This window comes from Dermacentor albipictus, chromosome 4 (assembly GCF_038994185.2).
Source record: "Dermacentor albipictus isolate Rhodes 1998 colony chromosome 4, USDA_Dalb.pri_finalv2, whole genome shotgun sequence".
NCBI classification, from domain to species: Eukaryota; Metazoa; Arthropoda; class Arachnida; order Ixodida; family Ixodidae; genus Dermacentor; species Dermacentor albipictus.
In genome coordinates, this window is record NC_091824.1 from 173,997,053 (window position 1) to 174,014,908 (window position 17,856).

Genomic DNA, 17,856 nt, shown 5'->3' on the forward strand with positions numbered 1-17,856 from the left:
TTCAACAGTCACTAGAATTTAACTTTATCTCTCAAATGCAACAAATTTCATTAAAATTGGTCCAGGCGTGATCTCAGAAAAACGTTTTTGCGTTTTACATGCATTAGAATAGGCCGCGTCGGAATTGGGCACGAGCTAGATCATCCAAGGTAGATGTACTGGTAGCGAAGGCTCCATAGACGCCCATTGGTCCAAAAAATGGCGGCTCGTGGGCACTCCAGCGCCCCCTGGATTTTGGGGGGCAAACTACGCAAACGTGACGTAGAATGACGTCACCCAAACGTATGCTTTTGGCGCGAATTATAAAGCGGTCTTTCTGTAGAATCCGCGTTTTCGAGCCCGTACCTCTCGAACGTTGCTTCCTTTCAGCGCGCCCCAACCTTTGCCAGTCAAATGTGCTCGAGTTCCTGCTAGTTATGGCCTTGTTAATGTGCAATTGGGAGCGCAATGAAAGTGACTGGTAAAGGAGGGGCAGCATAGAAAGGCAGCAACACTTCCAGACACTGGCGAAGCATGCATGATTCGTAGTGCAAATACTGGTGCTAGTACTTTTGAGAGCTTTTGAGTACAGCGAGGTATGATGCACAAAGCACTGGCTCAAGTGCACAGTTCGCAATAGAGTGTACGGCAAGTATGGTTTTCATAGTTTCATATTCATTGTTTATTGCAGCAACCAAACAAATACAGTCACAAAGCACACCCTTGGCACACAAACAAAAAATACATGTCACAGGCAGCACAAGCAGTATTGCTTAAGTTGGCTAATCATCTCAATAGTCACAGTGCAGATAGGGAAAAGCCCTGAAGTGCCACGAACGTTGTCAGTTAGGAAATTGAAAAGTATAGAAAACAATGCTACGACAGCTTCAATTGAAGCAAACATAACATGACATAAGTAGGCGCATCAACACAGACCATAGAGCACACTGGGATTATTCTTCACATTTAATTTCTTCAGCTGAAAGAATATAGCAGGTGCGTTTACATCTGCAAGGCAATGTTAAAGCCAGCTTTAGCACCCTCAAACGTGCTCAACGTAGGAGCAAATACCATACATTGAGCCGGCGTACCATCTCCAGAGTACTTCTAGTCGTTAGCCGGATCAATTTGAAGTAATTTTACGTCAACAAAAGTACACATGAAGTACAGCGTACAGTGGGCAGTAAAGCATGTAATCAGTGTACTGTACGCTACAATATAGCCAGATAAAAGTCCAGCGGGAATCGGTGTAGCGTGACACCAATGGTACTATCCACGCTGTCGCAGTGTACCACGGAGCATCGTTTCTTCACTTGCCGCAAGCTCATCTTGAAATGAAGCGCTAAGCGCTTCAAAAGAAGAGCGCGAAGCGTGCAAAGACGGAAAAAGACTTCGCACTGGCCGCACGCCGAAGGAAACGATAAAACCGAGAAAACTGCTGCAGCGGTGCAGCGGGCTGCAAATCTTACCGAACGGTGACAAAGAAGCGACGTGCAAGGACGACGAAAACTTCGCAAAAGGAGCATTTTGAGACCGGCGAGCTAATTTATACGCTTTACCAGGCGCGCCATCGCAGACAGCTGGCGATAAGAAATCGCTTCGTAAGCTCCCGCCACTGTGGCCGGGTTAGCCGGGTATCGAAACAAGGCCTGCAAAGACGCGCTGTAATGCACCGCACACTCATGAATAGGAGGCAGGTCAAGAGTGTTGCAAAAATACAAAATTTGCCAGGTTTTAATAAAATGACTTACCTCTTTCATAAAACAAGGTGCTAATATATTTGTTCTTTTCTATTGGCAGATTACATTCCAATTTTGTAGCTTCATTATTTCTTTATATGATTGTTTTGCCCCCCATCCTCTGGTTGTGCTGCAGTCGCGCTAAACCACTTTTCGGCCCAGCCTTCGCCACCACTTTAAATACGCCTTGGATCATCTGCTGGCGCTGCAATGGTTCCAACCGGCGTATGCTTCTCGACATCTGCTATTGGCCTCGAGCTCCACCACTGGAAAAGCTGGCGCCACCGTCGGCGTGACGTGCTAGGAGGGATCACGTGGACATAGCGGCCGCGTCGGCTGCTTCGGGCGCGCCGAAGCGAGCTGAAAACGAGTTTAAATTCCCTCGTACGCTGCGGTTTTCATTTAGTGGCGAAATTTTACCGCTTCGAGTGTCTCCTTTACAACGCTTGAAAGCACTACAATAGGTAGTGGCTGCCTTTGAAGGCGCGCAACATGGTAGGCTACTGCTCGGTGCCGCAGGGCCGGACGCACGTAACGGAGGCCGGTGTCGACCTTATTCACACGTAGCCGCAGGACAAGAAGCTGTGTGAAGCTTGGCTCGCGAAACATAAAACCGGCAGTCATCGGCTACAACTCGGGTATGCAGCAAGCACAGACGCGAGGAAGATTTCTGCTACGGCGCCCGGTCTGCGATGTTCTCAAAACACGCACTGAGACGCTCGCCTGAGTCCGCTGCCCGACTAATGTCATGACGGTTTGGTCTATGAACTTATCGATACTATAGATATTGCCAAGTTCAGTGGAGTGGAAAGGCAGCGGTGAGAAGCACATTTAAAGAAAGCATGGCATATGGTCATGTTTGTGTTATGAATTAATGCACTGGATTACAAAAAAGGAGCAGCGGGAAATTGCACGCTGAGAACGCCGATAAACATACAGTGTGACGCAACTCGAGAAATAGTATTGAAAGGTCAAAGAATTTAGAAGAAAAAAAAAGATTACATCGTCGCGACGGCACATCACAGTCCCCGTAGGCGTCGAAGTCTCTACAATGAAATTATTTTTGAACAGCTCTGATAGCACCCACGCAACAATGGTTGCCTGTATACTGTCAAATGCTCATATTCTGCGGCCTAAAGCTCATGGCACGGTGCGAAAACGCGCGCGCGGAGAAAGCGAAACAGTGCGCGGACAAGCATGCAGACGCGCAGTCGGTCGCTGCGAATCTGCGCGATCGCTGCATTGAGGCTTCATTCTATTACTCTCCATTTAGTTATAGAAACACTATAAGAACATATTTAACATAGTTTGCTCTCGGCGTTTACCTACCTTTCACGCAAGAAGCCGGTTCGGGAGACTCCATCGCGGCGACCGCGCGCAGTGGCGTTCACTGTACGTATTCGGTAAAGAGATAGCGGCTGTAAACGATTGTGTGCTTTCAGCTTGCCCAAGATTATTATTTAGACAGTAAGAAACTTCTCTCGTTTCGAAAGTACTTACAGAAATGTCCGGGAGAGCTCGCGCGCGTGGTGTTTTCAGTGAGCGCTGACAGCAAAACCTATGAGGAGCGCGTCACGTGATCCCTCATACTACGGCATCGAGGCGCTTCCGATAGAGGGCGACTCCGTAACTCCTCGCCGCCAATAGGCCTCCTTGTAATGAAAACTCCTTTATTCGGTCGCCCCATGTCTGTCTGACGGTGCTAACAACCATGTATTCCGAAACTATCATTATACTCTTCGGCAGTTTCAACCTTCCTTCAATTGCATGGTCTAATCTATGATGCACGTTAACAAAAAATAGCGCTGACAATGATTTCTTTTTCGACGCATGCCTTACTTCCGGTTTACTTCAGCTGACGGTGGAACCAACACGTTTTTCGGACCGTTCTTCTAACGTACTTAAAGGACTGTCAAAAAGACTAGGAAAGCGCTTACCGTATACACGACCAATGGTATACGCGACCGTATACACGACCATATTACCATGATAGACGAAATAACCTGCTACCGCTTCAGAGAAATTCGCTTCTGGCTATGAGCAAAGCTCTGCGAAATCAAACAGGCAACTCTCAAAAGGAAATGCATCGCCTGAGGCATGTAGCATTTCAAGATCCTGCTGTGCGTGCCTAATCATCCTGGTTGAATGCGGATTTGAGGCGTTCAAGCTAAACGATAAACGGTTATTTCGAACTCTCAAATATTCTGACATCAGCCTAGTCTAGGTTTAAACTATGTAGCCGAATATGAATATAACAGATTCACAGACAATCTGAGCACACATTTTTCAGCTCCACTTAGTCATTTATGTTGCATAGTGATCCTAAACCTTTTTGGAAAACTATTAAACCTACTAATCGTAACATAATTTTTCTACTCGACGCCAGCGGCTTCCCTGTCGCGCAGTCTGACATTGCAAGCGTTTTAAATACCATATTGTTTTCCGTTTTTACTGACGAACCTACCGTCAACCTTCACGACTTTCCTTATTTTGTGCATCCACTCCATTTGAAACAAATGGCATCGTGAAAATGATGTACTCCTTCAAAAATTCATTTGTGAAAGGAACGGTATCGGCGTTAAAATACCTAATAACGATATCGCTATCGTTATGTTATCACTGGTATTTCACAGAAGAATAAGGGCGCCGGAGCGCCTCGATATTTTGTTAGTCACCGCTATACGGAGAAACAGAAAACAAAGGCAGAGTGAACACAGGAAAAAGGAAAGTAATTATTATTAAATTGAATTGAAATGTGGTCACAGCGGACCATCAGCAAGCATGTGGATTTAAAAGACATTCTTCTGTTTCATGTATGTGTACAATATTGGTCAGACCGCATCAATTCTGCAACTCCATACAGTTGCCAACGCGGGACTGTACAAGCTGTATCTGTCGAGCTGTCAAGTGTGCCCCCGGATCACAACTGCTTCGCCGGTGCCCCTGGTGCCGCATCACTGCCTTCGTGGCGATGCTGTTAAGAACGGCCAGCTGCAGTGCAAGTTTTGCCGGCCAGTTGCGACCGCGGGCGTCATCTTTTCCTGGAGCGTCGCCGCAAACCTCTAGCCACGGCGTGACTAAGTCGACTGTGTCGAGAACAATACGCGCGTCCTTGACTATTCGTCACTGGAGCTAGGATGCGTTCGACGAAGCAGGCTTTGTGCCTAACACGACACCGCCGAGGAAACGTAGGCCGAGGCCGCATGTGTGTGTGTGTGCGTGTGTGTGTGTGTGTGTTTGTGTGTGTGTGTGTGTGTAAGTAAGTAAGTAAGTAAGTAAGTAAGTAAGTAAGTAAGTAAGTAAGTAAGTAAGTAAGTAAGTAAGTAAGTAAGTAAGTAAGTAAGTAAGCAAGCCCTCGCGCAAAGAGGCGGCCGTTTCCACCCCTGGGTATCGGGGGAGGACCGAGTGTTTATAAACCGCTGTTGTGCGGATGCTCAACACACTCTCTCTAGCAGTCATGCTAGACTGATACACTCTCTCTAGCAGTCATGTTAGACTGATACACTCTCTCAAGCAGTCATGGTAGACTGACGTACTTTCTCTCTCAGTCATGCTAGACTGATGAACTGCATGTAAATACTGTAAATAAACCCATATTCCTCGTTCTCGATGAGAAACAGTCCTTCCCTTCATCAACGTCCTCAGCGTGGATAAGTTGGACGACGGCATGGGCCAGCTACCTTCTAATTCATGCCGGACTCCAATCTTGACAACGGGTTACGAGCGATGGGATTGAGCCCCCAATCCTAGCAACGCCCCCTTCTCTGTCTCAAGATGCTCCATCAGAGGATCCACTTGGTCGTCACGTGACGTCGTCGCGCTGCCTCAAAAAGCATCGACCCCAGCTGCGCAATTTCAGTGGGCACGGCGGACCATCAACAAGCATGTAGATTTATAAGCCATTCTTCTGATTCATGCAGGTTAGTGATTACCATAGCACAATTAAGTGCGATTCTCGCGGTATTGTGGTCTGTGTGCCCCCAACAGTGCATCTCTATTGGCAAAAATGTGTGTTGTCTGTGCTTGCTCATACTGTGCGGAGATGTTGAGTTAAATCCTAGCCCCTTTGACGACAGTAACTCTTCCATTGAATCCATGCTCAAGGAACTTTTGGAAGGTCAAAATAAACTGGTAACGTATGTAACAGCGCTTAGGAAACAACAGACTAGCATGTAAAAACTAGTGGCTGATCTTGGAACCACGTTTGCTGAGTTAGGAAAAAAAGTTTCGCGTGTCTTTCTTTGGAAGCAAAATTAACGGACCTAGAAGATAGGAGTAGGCGCTAAAACATGGTGGTCTTCGGTATTCCTGAAGATACGGCTGAGACAGAATCGGTCCTAAAAAATAAAGTTCTTAACGAAATTTTCACTGCAAAGCTTGACATTCAGTGTAAATCCATTGGTAGAATTCATCGCCTAGGAAGGCCGGAACAAAGACCAGTTATAGCTTATTTCCAGGATTTCAATGAAAAGCAGCTTCTGTTGAAAAACGCTTACAAATTAAAAGGCACCAGAACATCGGAATGACTATTCGCGAACTACACTGAGTACGCGAAGACTTCCGTGGAACAGCACAAAAGTTGAGAAGGAGCAGAGAAAGAAAGTATGCTTAATTAATGACAGACTGCGAGTGGACAATAAGTGCTTCGTTTGGGATGAACAAAAAAAGAAACTCGAGAATGCAAATTCGTGGTAATCAAGGTATTCCAAAGAATGAATGGCGCGCTACGGTTGCAGCTAAAGAATTACGGGTTCTGAGCATTAATGCTCGCAGCATAATAATAATATTTGGGGTTTTACGTGCCAAAACCACTTTCTGATTATGAGGCACGCCGTAGTGGAGGACTCCGGAAATTTTGACCACCTGGGGTTCTTTAACGTGCACCTAAATCTAAGCACACGGGTGTTTTCGCCCCCATCGAAATGCGGCCGCCGTGGCCGGGATTCGATCCCGCGACCTCGTGCTCAGCAGCCCAACACCATAGCCACTGAGCAACCACGGCGGGTTGCTCGCAGCATTGTTAACAAAACTGAGAAATTTGAATCGTTTATCTTGAGTTACCACCCCATGTTGTTCTGTTAACCGAAATGTGGCTGCATGACGCTATTGATGACACAGTTCTTTCCCCCCCCCCCGCCTTATCAGGCCTATCGTCGTGGTAGGTCATCGAGGGGTGGCTGGGTAGCAATTCTGGTAAACGAAAATATAAGTGCTGTTATTTTACGTCAAGCCAGTAACCTTACGTCAAGCCAGTAACAGCGACTGCATTCCTGCAGTCGCTGTCGCCCTTATTTTCCGTATAAAGTCCAAAGGCGATAAAATCGTGACCGCGCGCCGCGTACTGCACTTGCGAGTGAAAGCGTAAGGAGTGGTGGGGTGGCATAGGCGAGCCTACGAAGGGCGATCCGTCTTTATGCGCAAAGAAACGCGGGGAGGAAGCGCGCCGCCTTTCGTCGCGCGCGATACATCAGGGGCAGTGGAGGGAGGGTGAAGGGGGCTTTAGTGTTTTGTGATCTGTGACTCTGTGATTGCGCAGCATGTTTATTCGCCTTTTTTGACGCATTAGATACCGTCACTTTTATTAGATATGAAGACTTATTGCAGACTCATGCGTATATTTAAATATCTTGTTGCGAGGTTTTGTGTACATGTGTAGCGAACTTTGTTTCCAGTGACCCTTTCTTTGCCCTTTATCAAGCTGTATCTTCGCATTTGTATATTGCATTGTATCTTAGCATTCGAATGCACGAGGCCGAGTCAAATGAAAGTGAGCCCACCTACCCCGCGCAATAATGGTTCGGTTCATTATCCGCGAGGTATGCGCGTTGCACAGAGGAATCTCTTATTTACAAAAGTGACACGCAGGTGTGAACCGGGTCACATGTCCACCGTGCAATCACCCCAAACACAATTGCAAAGGTTGATGAGCTGAATAGACAAGAACGGAGGATAAGCATCGATGAACTGGTAGAACGTGTGAACATGAGTCACGGTTCGGTTCACACCATAATTCATGGATATCTCGGTTATCGGCTTTTGTGTGCGCAATGGACGCCCAAGATTTTGAACCAGCGCCAGAAGACGGAGAGGCTTGGCGCTGCTTTGACTCATGTGATCCGGCATCACAATGAAGGTGACAACTTCTTGCCTACAATTGTGACCGGGAACGAATCATGGTGCCACTACTACGAGCCTGAAACACGATGACAAAGCTTACAGTGGAAACATCCGAATTCACCACCCCTCAAAGATATCAAAGGCCGTCATTTCCACCGGAAAGGTGTTGTTGACTTTTTTTTTCAATCGTCAGGGGCCCTGGAGAGACTATCAATCGTTTCTGATATTGTGAAACGCCAGCTTGGCTGTGTGTCGCAACCAAGAACAAAGCGCGCGGAAAATTGACGAATGGGGTCATCTTGCTCCACGACAATGCCCGTACCCACGTCGTTGATGTCGTTAACACAAAATTGGCAAGTGGGAAACGCTGCAACATCCGTCATACAGCCAGACCTGTATGCGACTTCCCCATTTTGGGACAATGCAAAAAACAGTTCAAGGGAACCAGGTTCGTGTCGGACGATGATGTGAAATAATCAGTTACAGACTTTTTGAAGCAGCAACCCAAGGACTTTTATGAGACAGGACTCCCGCGACTCGTTGCTCACTGGGACAAATGTCTAAACGCTCATAGAGACTACTTTTAGGTAATGTACTCCATTTATCATATATTCACATTGGCTCATTTTCATTTGACTCGCCCTCGTATATTTTGCAGGACTCCTGCTTTTTATATGTTCGCTCCGTTGCGACTATAATTTCGGTGCAATTACAATACATGACCAGTGGCAGCAGCTCCTGCGCAATATATTGGAACAAAGGACAGCGTCGTTGAGATTCTTCCCTGGCCGCTGCATATGTACAAAAATGTAAACAATGTTCTTGAATGGCAAAGTTTCACTAAAATATTTGTCCTCACCTTGATCATTTCACAGCGTTTATATTTTTCGTATCAGTGTCATGCACTGCTTTGCTGGTTTCAAACTGATATAGTTCTAAAGTTCGTGTGATATTTTCTTTACCTATTAAATGGACTAAAAACACGGAAGCAAAGATATAAGTTATTTCGGACCCTATTTGCCTGACATATGAGTATATTTTTTTATGAAAAAATACATATTTTACTTGTCTTGACAGTGCGTAGGGTTCAAGAATTCGTCTGTAGCATCTTTGGCAATGACAATTCAGTTATTATTCATGTATTTGATCCCTCGACCCTCAACAAATTCTATAAGGAAGAGGGCGAGCTGAGAGGTTCCTCAAGGTGCTCTACAACTTTGTGCATCACACTTGGGGTCTGCAGCCAATACTTAAAACGTTGATTAATTAAACATAACTAATACGTTAGTGAAGGGAAAAATAAAGAATATTTTGAGTAACTCTAGGCCAGTGCCAACATTATGCATTCGGTTCAACACGCGTCCGGAGTGTCTTTCATTTTTAAAACTTTGGCTCAAGCTGTGCGAGACAACCTGTATAAGTGTGGGCTTCTTAGTTTTTCAGCTCCAGCTCTCGAACGGCATCGACAGGTTATTTGTATTACTCGACAACTCGCTTTCGAAGGCGTCAAACTCGTTTACAGCTACTTTGATTGTGAGTTTTGATATCACTTCTACGGGGTGCACTTCAGTTAACATCATGGGGCCATTGCCAGACTACTGTACAATTCGTTGAGAATTTGCTACGCACTGTTGTCTCGGTACATCGAATTTGATATGAAACGTCGCAACCGTTGCTGAGTGTGCCCAGGAATGGTTTGATTCTAAAATGTTTGAGTATTTTCTTTTAGTTACTAGCGGTGTACTGCTCCGTTAATGCTTTAGCAGTTCATTGTCTTTATAGATAACCCGTCCAGGAGAATCAACGTGCGTTTACAGTAATATTTATATGTCACCTCAAACTGTTCAGTCGGCGCGCTCGATCTCGTGAGTCCTGAAGAGAGCATTTCTTTTTCAGAAGCTCGCTCTACTTTGCCCATTTCCTGAAAAATCATAAACTATACAAAGTGTTGAATAATAATCTACCGTTCTATTGTTGAACAATTTCGCTTCGCACTACCATCTCCTGGGCCTCCTGGTTAGCTCACTTTGTACAACGACCAGTTCAATATGGCGGTCTTCACAATTTCAGTGCCGGGACCCTGGGTAATTTTTCTAGAACTATTTTAGATAGCTTCTCGCGGGAGTGAGCTACTTATTATTCCAGAAGTCCTGCGCCAGAGGGTGGAAGATAGTTTCTCCTAACAAAAATCTTTCCGCGTTAGCTATTTCCCTGATTTGATCTTGTCTATTATGAACTTTGGGGTGCTGAACTGGTTTGCTTACGGCCTCTCCATTCGAAACATTAGGTATACGATCATTGCACCTAAACAACAAAACCAGCAATAAGTAACGAGCAAATCTGCATTCAGGTGTGCCCATAATTAAATAATCGTGCAAATCGTCATGATCGGTTTCACACTACGCTACAGCCACGTTTTCAAGTTGTGGCGCTGCAGTGGCATGCGTCATTTTTCTCAAGCTTTCCACCTTTTCAAAAATATCGGGCTTACGGCGTTGGACCCTCTTAGATGCTGCAAGTTTCCTTGCGTCTGCGCGTGCATAACATTATTCCTCTTCGCATCGCTTAATACAGACATTCACTCAAACCATACTACATCTGTCTTTGAAAAATTAGATTGTGCAGTTTTACGTGCCGAAACCACGAGGTTATTATGGGGCACGCCGTAGTGTGGGGCTCCGTATTAATTTCGACTACCTGGTTTTTTAACGTGCACCCAATGCACGGTACACACGAGCGCATTCCGCGCGTCTGCACGCGGCCGCCGGGATTCGATCCCGCTACCTCGCGCTCAGCAGCAGCACGGCGCCATACATCCACTGGCTCCTGAACCCGTTTCAGTTAGCCGCCTCGTCAGTTTCTGTTGCCCACCCCCGCGCCATTGCTCGTCTTTCAAAAGGGCAGCGTGACGCACGAGTCTGCGTTTAAACCGGCTGCTTGTTTATAAAACTAATCGCTGACGTTTTGCTCGCTCGCTGCGTGTGTCAGGCCTCCTGGATGTTTTGTACAATTGTGTGGTGCGTTTAAAACGCAATCTGGCGTGTTTGCACATCTTGAAGGCTTAAAGAACGCTACAAAACAAAACAAACGAAGGTAGCTTCATAGCGTGGTGCAGTTTTACTGCGCGGAATTTTTTAAATAGGTTTTTATTGCTTGAAAATAGCGGTTATCATTCTCTAAGGATCAGCGAACGGAGTATTCATTCTTGAATGCTGGCTTGCAAAACTGCGCCAGCATACTGTCACAAAAAGAATTAAATAAATAAATAAATGCAAGGGGGAATTTCAACAAAAACGCAATGAAACAAGCATCCTGTGCAGCATTGGTGGAGGAGTTACGTTGTTTGGTATTTAACAACCCGCCTTTTCTCATCGCAGGCGTTGCGTGTAGAAGTACAGTTTTTTTTTAGGAAAACGTCGAGTAAGCCACTCTATCATAGGTGAGAATCTGTGAGTTCCGTATTCATGAGAAAAATGCGAGTAAAGTTTTTATGCGTAAGTCTTTACAACATGTCTGCATGCAACAAATGCAACTTTAAAACAAGTTTTATTATTTTATCATTTAGGTCGCTTTTCATGTTCTGCAGCTTACTGCTAGCTTACTAGTTCTCTCTTATATAAGTAAACTAGATCTACCTTCATATTTTTCTACACTCAATCTGCTTACCTTCGCAATGTACGTAGAATGGTGCAGTTATGTTCTATATATTCGTCGCGTATGATGATGAATAAGGTTTAATTCTTTAAAAATAACACGCCATTGATGACGACGCCGTCTTCGACAAATATATATGTCCAGGTATCGAGACGCCGGGCGGCTTGTGTGAGGCACTCAACGCTTGTTCATTCTACTTTTATATGGCATTAACGAATACACTGCAGTTGACTAGCCAGCGCTTAGCCTCCATGTACTCATTGTTAATTATTACCCAGTTTTACTCGACAATAAGAGCCATCACTATATCGCCTTCGAGTAGACATTCTTTTTTACGAACCCCTATTCATTTCTATTTGGAATGGCGTCGGTGTCAATTGTGATAATATGGCCACAGAAGAAATTTTATAACATCGCCTGTGTCACTGCCCACAATACGAGGATGGGAGGCTCGCCCTTCTTCGGACATCTTTAGGAAAAATAGACGGTAGGCGTTTTCCAGACGAGCAGCTCCTAGGCTGCCGTGCCTGTGTGCATCTGCGATGTACAAATTCACCAAAGCGCTTGAATTTCTTGAGGTGCTCCAGAATGTATGACCGTGTGTGACGAATCGAACGATGATCGCTTCCCTGCCCGTTCGTGCCGTGCAGACGTAGTGTGAACTTCTCTATTTTTTGTGCTTCTCATCTTCCAGTCCTCTTTGCAATTTTCCCAGTGCAGGGTTAGCCAGCCGAGCTCAACCTGGTTAACCTGCCTGCATTTACCTTATCTTTCTCTCACTGAAAAAAGGAGATAAAAACTTAATAGCGATATTGGGTCACGACTGAGAAATTATTCGCAGCCTAAACCTATGTCATTTCGTGCGCATACCGATAGAAAGACCAACCTTTCATAAAGAATCACTACAGCAATCGAATAATGGCTCGACCGACTGCTGACGCTGTGCGGGAAATTATACAAATGCACCTCGCAGAAACACCAGCGTCCAAGTTGCATTTTGTGTCTGTAGCACGTGCCGGCGTGGACACTGACGACACCTCTCATGGTGTCACTCTTTTGCGCGCAGAAAGAGCGTCAAAAGAGGGTTTCGTCCTCCTGCCGGATTGTCTGTTTGCCACCGATCGACTGCCTAGCGCGGCTCTGGCCTGCCTCAACGTTTGCCAGCGTGTTGTTGCTGGTGTCTCGCGCTTCCTCAGCGCTGATGACTTAGGCCAGCTGGGTCACAGCTGCGCGGCGCCGGTGCCAGCCACAACAAATAGGTTGCCGTACGCCTCTCGCGACTGCATGCCGGGAAAGAAGCGCTGCCCTTCAAACCTGGCGCGGGGGTGCGTGTGTTGTAGTGTCGGTTTCACTGTGCTCGACAAGACGGGTGATCCTGCTCCCGTACCTGTGCGGCGCACACACACACAAGCGGAGACTTGAGCGCATGTGAACGCGGCATCAGCAGTTATAAACGGCGACACGAGAGCGAGCCAGCGTTTTCATGTAGGTGCAAAGCCAATCGTACGATTTCTTTTTTTCAAACACTGAAGTTAGTGCGGCTCTAAACATGCTATTTCATTAGACATTTTTAAATTCTTTGCTTGTTTGATGACACGCGGATTTCACCTGATGCGTACCGTATTGCCGTGGACTTAATGCCTTTTAGTTCGGCATCGACTTCTTCGCTATCTGTATTGTGGTTTTATTCCTTGGGTTCAGTCTGGTTGCAGCATCTAAGAATTTCCCTTTTCATCCTCAATGACTTTTCACTGCTTTCTTATTATGGCATCCTGAACACTTGGCTGCAGTGTTCGTATCCTCACCGAGATCTTCTAATCAAGGGAGGTCAATTCGGTTCACGAGCCCGGTTCTTAATTGGATCACGTGATGCACGTGAACTCGTATAACGCTAGCGCTTGAGGAAACATCTTTCAATGCTTCTTGGAAGCAATACGCTTTACAATTTAAGGATCAGTACTTCAAGGCTTGCGGGATTTTTCCTAAAGCCTTTATATCTTCCCAGTGCGTTCGACCTAACTTACTTGCGCAAGAGCATGCAAGGAGCACGATGGTTTAATGTCGTAGTCTCGTTTTGCGAAGTATTGCGGCTTGACGCCAGTGTGCGTATGGTAGATGTTATTGCTTGGAAAACTGTGATTATTTAGATAATTATGTAAAACTACTTATCAAGTTTTATTAACTTGCGTTTAGGGGCATACGGATAAAAAAGACATTAAAACGCAGTGATTTTAGCGAGTGCAAAATGTGGCTTAATTTTCCTTAGTGAAGCCAAGCAACGAGATCGATACAACGTATACAACGTATACGATTTTAGTTATCGGCAAAGTACATTTTGTGCGGTCATATTATTTTTCACTGTTCTTAGAGTTCAACAAACAAGTTGAAATGTGCATAAAACCTAAAGTATCAGGGTCTGTTTTATTTATTACAAGAACAATATTTTGTTTTCTTTTCTTCAAACAAAATAATGCTGAAGTAATGTGCTGCCAACTATAGTTTGCGAATTCTCCGAATACCCATGTGCTCAGGCGTCGCTCCTGGCGGTAACAACAACAACAACAAAAAAAAAAAACGGGAAGAAATAAGACCTACGGACATTAGACGACCACCGTGTGGTGACACATGCTCATGTAACCAAAACGTACAAAGCGCCGGGAAGGCATGATGTGGGAGTCTTACAGGCTTCGCGGGTGGTTGTAAGCGTTGTCGTATAAACCAACGACGCAGCGAAATCGCAAACAATGGGTGGAGGTTTCGCAGAAGCCCACCACATCTCTGTATTAGGCGCAAGTGGCACCCAAAAGGTCATAATGGCGCTAATGGCGCTTCGATCCTCGTCAAATCGAGTGAAAAGAATAGTAAGAAGTTGTGGTGGAAAGGGCAGCATGGCGGTGTCGCTCCGCGCAGCAGAGTCACCTTGGTCGCTGTCTTTGTGGTGAGTGTGCAAGGGTGTGGGGTGCTCGAGCGATAATTCGCGACCGTCTTTTGTACCGCCCTCGTTCGAAGATTTCAGATAGAAACTAACTCGTAGCAGCGTGGTTGCTGCCATCGACGACGTTAGTGCTCAGAGAGAACGCGAACCACTCTTGACCACAAACGGTGCCTGTCATTCCTACACTTTGGCACGCCGTGTTGAGACTACGGCCGCAACCTACGAGCGGGAACAGCTCCGGTTCGGGCTCAGGCAGCCTGCCGCCGACACGGAGGGAGAGAGCGACTCACCTGTGTACCGCAGCTTGGACACATCCTCCGTTTTGTTCGGCGCGGCCATGACGGCTGGAGGGGTCGCGACGTCGGCGCTGTGTGCTGGTGGATTCTCCGGTGGCACCCGGCAAGCGTGTCGGCGGCGCACTGCAGACAAGCCAAGCGCTGCTTTGCAATGCCGTCCACGGGCCGCCCCCGGACTCGGCGCTGCATCGATCGACGCTCGCTCATTGGCCGAGCAGCGGCTATGACGTCAAGGACTATCCCCCCGTCCTACAGTACGGTCCTGCCCGAATGTCGAGATCGATGCTCGACGAAGCACTGGCAACGGAACGCGCTTCGCTGGTGAGCGCCGCGCGGAGCCCCGACGCTGGAGAGGCGGTCGAAGACGGCGAGCGAGCGAGGCCGCCCGCGCGCTCACCCTTGGTCCCTGGGGCAAACATGGCGATCCGCGGGTCGAACACAGTTCTTCATCTGCGCGCGCAACCACTCCACTGGGGGACAGCGAAAGGCTTCTCTCCTCCGCTCCTAACGAGCCTATAAATAGCTGCATTGACCCGATTTTGAAACGGCGGCCTCTCGCGAGTTCGGGATGTATACACGGCAGCAATGGATGCGCTGCACAGCACCGCTCATCGCGCGGGTTCGATCCCCTGGTGAATCCATTAGGCTGGGAGCACTGCGAAAATGTGGGAAACGTACGCGCCTCATTCTTTCAATATTAACGTTGTGCTGTAATATCAATGGGAAGCTATTACAATGGCGTAGAGAAATCACTTAGTGTAAGCAACAGCCCGATCTCCGTCGTAAGCCTCTTGCGTTCTTTTATGCTCTCTTTTGCGTTCTCCGGTACGCCAGGTGGCTTGCGGTCCCTAACCGCTTGGGTGCCCTAAAATAAATATATCTAGGGACTGGACTAACGCAATGGACACAGCTTATCCTTTCGCAACACCACATCCGTGCTTTATTGATCACCTCAAGTTTTCTCCCATAAGAAGCGTCCTCTTTGAGCTAGGCTAATATATACCACTGCGCAGCTAATCCTTAATCTTAGGGACCTAATGCTGACGCGCCTTGTGGCTATAGGTATTCCGTCAGCTGCTAGTCGTAATCAGCAACAGAACTTACGGCACCGCTGGTGCGCATCGCAATCGCTGTGTTTCTTTATCTTGATGCATTAGAACGGCCTCCGCATGTCCTGACAGTCCTCAACAGGCGCTTAAATTATGTGTTTAGCTGCATTGCCTGCACTGCTTCATTTAAGTACGTAATTGAAAATGCAACCTGCTAGAGAGAGCTCAAAACAACAGGATTATGAGACATTCTGTTTGTTACCTGGTGATCGAAGAGGTTGTGAGAAGCAATCGCGCGTTCTGACAGTGCCGAGCGCAGTGCTCGAGAATTTTCACGCACACTTGATTATTGGGGACCGCTTGCCGCTTGCATTTTGCATTTTGCGTTCTCTTTCGGTGGAGAACACTCTAAACGACCTTTTGGTTGCGCCAGTAAAACTGAATGCTCTGGGTGCGCTTATACAGGTGATTTATAGGGGTGTGCGAATACCGAGTATTTGATTTCAAATCGAACATCGTATTAAAACAAGAAAAACAAGCCGAACACGAGTCGAATTTCTAATATAAGAAGATTTTGCAGAAAATTTAATGCTTGCAAATTTCGGGCAAGAGTATACAGTGCTGCACGTGCTCTGGACTCTCCTAGCATTCCACGACACGAACGTAGGAAGTGATCAGTAACGCAGGTTACATAGATATCAATATTCAATCAAGAAATCTTAGATTTTAGCAAAACTTTCGATTGACTCAACCATACAATATTATTTGAGATGTTAGCGCGCATTGTGGGTTTCGAGGAACAAAACTACAACTTATTAAATCTTACATGAGCCCGGCGCCATCAATACATCGAATTAAACAAGTATGAAACCAACTTACGGTTTAGTGAATTTGGATTTCTACAGGCTGGCGTATTGGGACCAATTCTCTTTGTTTTCTATAATAATGACATTGTAAAATATATGAAGACTGTAAATATCTTATATATGCCATTGATTGCTCGGTACTCGTAGAGGGAAGAGACATTGACAGTGTAACACGAAAGGAAAGTGCGTTCTGTCACAACTTGCAGACCTGACGCCAGTACAAGAGGCTGATTCTAGATGATTCAAAAACTAAGAGTGTTGTTTCGCACCCCAGACATTTTGTAAAGAGTAGAAGAGCATGTAGCTCTCGGATCATTTAAAATTAAAATAGGGAAGTCTTAGAATTGTAGGTGTAATGTCTTGAGAAAGTGTGTCTTGGAATCGTGAGAACGTGAGACACGTGAGAACATAATTGCCTAAGTTCAGTAAAGCCGCCGGGGCATTAAGTTAAAACCATCACACTTCTCCAGTCAGCATTAATAAAGAGATGCTATATTTTGCACTCTTTAACTCTCACTTATATTACTGCATGCTAATATGAGGAAACACAGCAGCATCTAACTTAATGAAACGTTTTCTCTTTCAGAAAAAAAACACTTTGTTCAATAGAAAATGCATCGTTTTTAAACTCGCAGAACCACTCTTCACAAACATAAAATTATGAAAATTCACAAAATATACAAGTACAAATTATTGAGAACATACAAAAATGCCACACTATAGGTGGAGCGGAACTACTCGAAGAACTAGCAAATTATAAGTGTAGTACAATTTGTCCCCTTTCAGGTATCAACCGTTATACAACGTTCCCTTCTCGCTCACCCATTATGGGAAAGAAAGACTTGACTACGCACTGGCAACCGCACTAAATGAGTTAGACCAGAAAATTGTTTACGTTCTAGCCATTCGTAAGAAAAGCTTATTTGACCTGTTTGTGTAACCGCATTGGAACTGCTCATGTGTGGAGAGAGCGAGAGAAAGAAAATTTATTCGAAAGAAGGCAGAGAGGTTGGCCTGAGCTAACGCGCTCTATCCTGCTACTCTGCACAGGGGAAGGGGGAACGGGGACATAAAGGTGTGATGAGGGATGATGATGACATAGAAAGAGGGATGCACAACGGTGAAAGCAAGTTCAACATTCTGATGATAAACATTCAGAAATCTCAACCATGAAGTCACTACCGGGTTCCGTATCTTGTCTGTATTCACTAGTTCAAGTGA

General features: G+C 46.0%; 1 protein-coding gene across 1 annotated transcript in view; it reads right to left on the reverse strand.

Annotated features, from left to right (window-relative positions):
- Positions 1–15,118, reverse strand: part of Gad1 (glutamate decarboxylase) — a 138,785-nt gene extending 123,667 nt beyond the window's left edge. The window contains exon 1 of the mRNA XM_070537836.1: positions 14,715–15,118. Coding sequence (XP_070393937.1) covers positions 14,715–14,763 — 49 coding nt within the window. The 5' untranslated portion in view covers positions 14,764–15,118. The remainder of the gene's footprint in view (positions 1–14,714) is intronic.
- Between the last annotated feature and the right edge of the window lie 2,738 nt (positions 15,119–17,856).